Here is a 7,378-nt window from a genome sequence, read left to right as displayed (position 1 = left end):
AACTTATGTTCTCGAAGACTTCAAACAGCTTCCGAGTCTCGCTTTCTATAATGCAATGCGAAGGAATGCCGTAGCCGAGTGTTTCCGGACCAAGAAGCAGTCTAAATTCCCCAAAAAGTACTTGGTCTGGCCTGCCAATATGCAATTGTGGCCGAAAATCCAAATCTTTCGTCTCTACCGGTACAATCAACAAAGATTTCTACGAGAAGGAATGTCTCCAGAAGCGGTTGCTACTGTTCATAAGAAGCCACGACTCTCCAGCGTTGTTTTGGCCAGATTTGGCCTCTTGTCACTATGCAAAATCCATTCTGGAATCGTATAATGCACATGAGGTCTGTTTCGACAGCAAAGAAAGGCAACGCACTGATTCCTGTAGCGAGTTTTATTCAACTGCTTCAAACTGCAAATTAATTTGGCATTAATTTCAGATAGCATTATCATTTCATTTCCTTACATTTCAGTGGCCCGTTCAATAGGTTGGCCTTTCAATTCACCGTCGAATTTTAGGTTAAATCTAGATCCTAAGTAATTCGTAGGTTTAATAGTATAATTAGGCTCTAGAGTAATATATTTATATAAGTAATTTTACCTTATCTAGTTCGTAAGTAGGTTTAGAACTAGATTATAAGTTTTTATCAAATTTCACCTGAATGCTACTATACTTTATTTTTCTGACTATTTCACTACACGTTAGTTCTCCTGTTGTTTTGGTTTGTTATGTTCATTTTTCCTACAGCTTCTATACGTCACATCATCGCTGCTGACAGCTTATCATTGGAACGGTAGAACCGGTTGAGACAGGGTGGCAAGCTCGACGGTACCGTCAACATCCTCCCCCCGGTGCTTCCCACCGTCTTCTGGGACAGCACGAGCATCCACGTCGAGCACGGCGAGTTTTGATGTCGGCCGCCTGAAGGTTCCCTGTTGCGTTCGCACTAAGGCTTGCCGAATCTTGTCGTCACAGCCTTGGAAGACCTGGGTCACTTTGCCTCGGGCCCATTCGTTGTGCTTTCCTCCGTCTGCAACCAGCACTAGATCGCCGACCTGCAAAGGTTTGGTTTCGGCGAACCATTTTGGTTGCCTACGGATGACCGGTAGATATTCGATCAGAAAACGCTGCCAGAACTTGTCCAGTTGCCGTTGAATTCCACCCCAGGTTTCCCGCAAATTATTTTGGGATTCGCTAATCCCCACACCAGTCTGCTTCGCTCCACTAGAATTTCCCAAAAGGAAGTGTGTCAGAGGCCTCGAATTAACCGTTCTCTCCGCTTCTACAACCAGCGTTAAAAGTTCTTCATCGTTTAATTTCCCCTCCATGTATGCATCCTTCATAGCTGACTTGACAGACCGTACCAACCTTTCCCAAGCGCCCCCCATGTGTGGAGCCCCGGGAGGTATGAAACTCCACTTCGTCGTTGTGCTGGTGAATGTCACAGACAACTCTTTGTCGATCTGCTCACGAAGTATACGTTCCGCACCTTGGAAGTTCGTACCGTTGTCGCTAAAAATTTCCATTGGCGACCCTCGACGACCGACGAATCGTCGTACACAGGAGATACAGGAAGCCGTTGACAGACTATAGGCAACTTCAAGATGAACAGCCCGAACGGTGAGACACGTAAAGAGGGCGATCCATCTCTTCACGTTCGACCTTCCAACTTTCGTCAGGAACGGGCCAAAATAATCCAGGCCTACGTAGGTGAACGGACGGTAATGCATCGCTAGGCGGGCTGGAGGAAGTGCCGCCATCGGTGGATTGCTGGGACGTGCCTTGCGGATCTTGCACAGCTGACACTTATAGACCACTGACTTAACAAGCTGACGTAGACTCGAGATGGTAAAGCGCTGGCGCAGTTCGTTAACGACGGTTTCGTTGTTCGCATGTCGATAGCGACGATGATAATCTTCCACCAGAAGTCTCACTGCTCGGTGCTTTGGTGGCAGGATGAATGGAAACCGGGCATCGAATTCCAATTCTTTTGCCGCAGCTACACGACTTTGTTGCCTCAGCAAACCATTTTCATCTACTGCGGGCATTAATTGGTACAGCTTGCTGTTTCGATCAATGGACCCATGACCTTTTTGTTGAGAATCTCTCTGTTCAAGAACCGCCGTTTCGTCTGGATAGCTTTCTCCTTGGACCAGCTTCATTATCGTCCGTTCAGCGTCGAGCAGTTCAGCTTGTGTAAGGGATCCGCACCGCTTCTGTTCTGGTTTAGAGATGTTGAAGAAGAAACGTAGAACGTAAGCCGTAGTGCGTAACATCCTCTTCCAGGTCGAAAATCGTTCGAAATCCAGCACTGGTTCCATCGCGAAATGAAACAACACCGAAGGTCTAGCATCTTCGGTTGTCACCTCCACCGTTCCAGTCATTTGCGGCCATTTCTCCTCGGGAAGTCGCAGGATATCCGGCCCGTTAAACCATTGGCTATCTGAGTGGAAATAAGGTCCTCGGCCCCACTTGGTAGCTTCATCTGCAGGGTTAAGTTTGGACGGTACCCACCGCCATTCACTGACATCCGTGATCTCCAATATCTCGCCTACCCGATGAGCTACGAAGGGTTTGTAGCGTCGCGGGTCCGACCGTATCAAAGATCTTGCTGTCGAAGAGTCTGTCCAAAGGAATCTCTTGGAGAACACAACCGGATGATTGTCTTGCACGAATTTAAGAAGACGCGCCCCAAGGACGCATGCTTGCAGCTCGAGCCTCGGGATGGACATCGGTTTTAGCGGAGCTACCTTGGATTTTCCGGAAACTTCAGTGATACACCGGAGGCCTTCGCCGCTGCATCCCAGATGAGTCGCACCTTTCCAGGTTTGTTTGGGTTCGTAACTGCTCCCAATGGTAAAAACCAAGCTTTCCTGGGGTTCGCATTCTCCAATTCGGCCGGCGTCGCTCTATGTGCATAACCCTTTTCTACGTACTATTTTATTTGACGACTGATATTCTCACGTAGAGCTGGGTTGCGGTCCATCCTTCGTTGTAGACACTGATGCCTTTGCAATGCCATACCGTAGCTGTCAGGTAACTCTATTTCTCCTTCCGTCCACAGTAAACCTGTTTCGTAGTGTCGGCCGATACGCTTCGTCGTTTTTTCCAGCATTTCGCGCTGAGACAGTCCCCAAGCTGCCTTACTCCACTCTCCTCCACAGCAAAGAACTGTTTAACAGCTTCGTGTAGCTCGTCGTCCCTGTTGCAGCCGCAGATATGGAAGCTGAATCCTTCGTTGACCTGTGAACCTTGACGTCCGTAGACACACCATCCTAATCGCGTTTTGGCAGCGATCGGTCCGGATCCATCTCCCTCTCTCGTCTTCAACGGCACTGCCAAGTTCAGGTTGTCTAACCCGATCAGAATTGCTGGTCTAGCGTTATGGTAGCTTTGAATCGGCAACTGCCTCAGGTGAGCAAACCTCTTTGTTGCCCTCTCTACATCGAAGGATTGCATCGGTAAGTCCAAATTCTGTACCGTGCGGGCATTCACTAATTGGTAACGACGCTGTGGTTCCAATCCCGAAACAGTAATCGTCACCGTCTTTGAATTCTTCTCTACTCTTGACCTATTTCCGGTCCACCTCAGACAAAGTGGTTGCGAGTCTCCTGCTATGCCAAGCTGCGCTACCAGACCGCCCTCGACCAGGGTTAATGATGACCCCTCGTCCAAAAAAGCAAAGGTGTTGACCTGGCCCGACTTCCCGTACAACGTCACGGGTAAGATCCGGAACAAAACACCGGAATCCTGGGGCCGATGGGTATTGATATTCGCTAATTGCGTTACTGGTGTCGTTGCTTTCCCGTGCAGCAATGGATGGTGTTTGAACTGACAACCGTTTACGTTGCATTTGCTGCTAATACGGCATGCTCTTCTGCCGTGTCCATACAGACAAATTTGACACAAGGTTAGTGCCCTAACCCGTCGCCATCGATCATCGATTGAGAGCGCTCTAAACGCTTGGCACTCGCGAAGCTTGTGACCTTCTTTCTCGCAATGTAAACACCTACTGGTCTTAAGCTGGGTTGTCGTTGTAGTGGCTGTCTCGTCGGCCTTATGTGAATTGACGTACACTTTCGATTTCTCTCTTGCGGTGTTCTTTCGTGGGTCCGATTCATACAGCACTACGCTTGAAGCGTCTTGCATCACCCCAGTCATATAGTCACTGAAGGTTTTCAAATCAACTACAGCACGTCCTCGCTTGTAGCCGGCCCACATCAATTTCTGATCCGCAGGCAACTTTCCGACGAGTTCCTGTAGTAGGGTAGGATTCGCCAAATGCGCTCTCTCGTTAGCTGCTTCAATATGATCGCACAGCTCTTGAACGACCATCCCGTATTCGATAAGAGCCTCCAGCTTATCTCCTCGAGGGGCGGGCATAGCTCTAACTTTCTGCAGCAAAGCGTTGATAAGCAACTCTGGTCGCCCATATCTCATGCGTAGAGTCTCTATCACCTGCGGTACTGCTGCCGGAAATACAAGACGACTTCGAACGCTCTCCAGTGCACGGCCTCTCAGGCATCTTTGGAACCGAACCATGTTCTCCCCGTGAGTGTAACCGCATGTCGTCGTCGTATACTCAAAATTGGAGATAAATATCGGCCATTCGGCTGGATCGCCTGAGAACGTCGGAAGATCGCGCGCCAAAGATTGACGTGATGTAAGTTGTCGTGGAGTAGGTATCGACTCTCCCTCGTCCTGGTTCCAATCTGGTGATGGTTCTTCCCAAGAGCTCGGAGGATTATTAGTCGAAGGCTGCTGCATCAGAAACTGCTGCGTGGGTGGAGTTTGCGCTTGAAGCGGCTGTAAAGGAGACTGATACGTTGACTGCTGCATCGGTGCAAATTGTGCTTCAGGCTGGATCGTCGACTGCTGCGTTTGCGGGTACTGCACTGGGGGCTGCTGTATAGGGAGATAGTACAGTGGATGCTGCTGCATCGGAGGTTGCTGTATATGGGATTGTCGCATAGGTAAATCCTGAACTGAATACTGCATCATCGGATGACACTGCACCTGTGGATACTGCGCTGGTGGTTGCTGCACATGTGGATACTGCACTGGAGATCGTTGTACCTGATAAGGTTGCCACGGAGTGGACTGTACCGGAAGCTGCTGCGCTGGAATCTTCTGCACCGAAGCAGGCTGCCTTGGCAGCGTAGGTTGCTGCACTGATGGCTGCATCACTGAAGACTGAACCGAAGGCGGAGTCATTGATGGTTGCATCGTAGGCTGCTGCATTGCAAGCTGTTTTTCTGACGACTCTGGTATGGGGGGCAATTGAGTTGATACGAAGGAGGAAGGTGTACATTGACTAGTCTGTTTTTGCAAGATAGTATGATTCTTTATTATATTTGAGTGCGCGTGGGCTAAACGCTGCTGCTCGTTTCGGGAAGTTTGCATAGTTGGACATAGTATTGATTGAGAGATATTGCTTTCTTTTGCTTGATCGGTTTGATTTTCAGAGGCATGACACTTACCAGGTGATACGTTAGGATTAGGGTTTGAAGGTAATACGCTAGGAGACGGCACACCAAGTGATTTTGCGCTCTATCGCGGCAGTCCGTCTTCGCCAGTTGTACCTTCGGTAGTCAGTCCTCCTGTTGGAGGCATTATTGACAAACGATGTACGGTTGAATGCATCGCTTCCATTGCCATCCGGCACAATTCCAATTGTCGCTGTAAGTGAGTCATGTGAGGGACGGTTGGTTCCGACTGCGCTAAACACTGCTCCAATCTGGCTCGCAAGTCACGGACCAGATTCATAGTCTCTCGCCGATCCACGTTATCTTCTATCGTAGGTACTAGTAGGTGGCTTAGATCTTCGGTAGTGTCGAATGTTGGGATGGTTCGATCTCGAAGAGGGGAACTATGGTGAGGGATGTTAACGTCGGACGGCGCAGCTAAGGGAAATTCCTCGACAATACCTCCTACTGTCGCATCGGAATTCAAATCAGTGGATTGAAGATTATGCTGCTGGATCTCCGAAGCTGCTGGCATTTGATTTCCACCTGCCGCGCTAGATTGTGGATTCGCGCTGTTTTCAATCCAATCGTTCACTCTTCCGATGCTGTCCGCTCGACTCACTCGACTCACTCGGCTCCTTCTCTCTTCCTCAGCGGCGATCGAAACTTCCAGTAGTTCCTTTTGCTCCTTCAGGAACTTCTTTTCCAGTCCAATCTCCGCTCGTTGTTTCTCCAACTCCTGGCGTTCCTGGCTGCAATCTGGCCATGCTATCCGTTAAGTACGATGATGACCGACTAGCAACACTGGCTCTCGACGATGCACGGGAGTGAGGTTTACATCGAATGCATATCCATGCACAATCGGCGATCGAATCGGCGACTCCAGCACAGCTGAAGTGCCACCAAGTATCGCATGCGTCACATTGGATCATATTTTCCGCATCTTCTGGTCTGGTGCATCCAGCACATCCAACCTTTGGTCCGGAATTTGATGGGTTGCTCATCATGAAATTTTGAAGTTTGTTACGACAGCAAAGAAAGGCAACGCACTGATTCCTGTAGCGAGTTTTATTCAACTGCTTCAAACTGCAAATTAATTTGGCATTAATTTCAGATAGCATTATCAATTCATTTCCTTACATTTCAGTGGCCCGTTCAATAGGTTGGCCTTTCAATTCACCGTCGAATTTTAGGTTAAATCTAGATCCTAAGTAATTCGTAGGTTTAATAGTATAATTAGGCTCTAGCGTAATATATTAATATAAGTAATTTTACCTTATCTAGTTCGTAAGTAGGTTTAGAACTAAATTATAAGTTTTTATCAAATTTCACCTGAATGCTACTATACTTTATTTTTCTGACTATTTCACTACACGTTAGTTCTCCTGTTGTTTTGGTTTGTTATGTTCATTTTTCCTACAGCTTCTATACGTCACATCATCGCTGCTGACAGCTTATCATTGGAACGGTAGAACCGGTTGAGACAGGGTGGCCAGCTCGACGGTACCGTCAACAAGGTCAAATATGTGCCAAGAACAGCAAATCCACCGAACTGTCCAAAACTTCGCCCATTGGAAAAGTACTGGGCTCTGATGAAGCGAAAACTATTCGAAACTAAGAAGAAAGCGAATTGCATTAATGATTTCAAGAGGAGATGGAGAAGCGCCGCCGCCAGCATATCTGAGGATACTGTACGGAACCTAATGGCAGATGTTCCCAAGAAAGTTCGTGAATTTTACAGACAACGTATTTAACGTCGAAGTAAGCTTTCCTTGTTTTAGATATAAATCTATTTTACTGAAATAAATAATCGGTTTTGTTGTATTACGTGAATTTTTGTTTTACTGGCATCATCTTGGTGTCCGAAATTTAACGTGGGCAGGCTTTAGGATAATTATTCATAAAAAGATTGTATGTAATTTAG

The 7,378-nt window shown here is 47.7% G+C and overlaps 1 protein-coding gene across 1 annotated transcript; it reads right to left on the bottom strand.

Moving 5' to 3' along the window:
• Positions 1–771: 771 nt before the first annotated feature.
• LOC129772867 (uncharacterized) lies at positions 772–2,721 on the bottom strand. Its single transcript, XM_055776385.1, has one exon. It carries the CDS (start codon positions 2,719–2,721, stop codon positions 772–774), a length of 1,950 nt encoding a protein of 649 aa, XP_055632360.1.
• Between the last annotated feature and the right edge of the window lie 4,657 nt (positions 2,722–7,378).

Source organism: Toxorhynchites rutilus, chromosome 3 (genome assembly GCF_029784135.1).
Source record: "Toxorhynchites rutilus septentrionalis strain SRP chromosome 3, ASM2978413v1, whole genome shotgun sequence".
Lineage (NCBI taxonomy): Eukaryota > Metazoa > Arthropoda > Insecta > Diptera > Culicidae > Toxorhynchites > Toxorhynchites rutilus.
Note: the sequence above shows the minus strand (reverse complement) of the source record. Positions and strands in the feature narration are given on the sequence as shown.

Bases quoted from the DNA above. Each gene is read 5' to 3' on its own strand.
- LOC129772867 (XM_055776385.1), bottom strand. From the start codon at position 2,721: ATGTCCATCCCGAGGCTCGAGCTGCAAGCATGCGTCCTTGGGGCGCGT.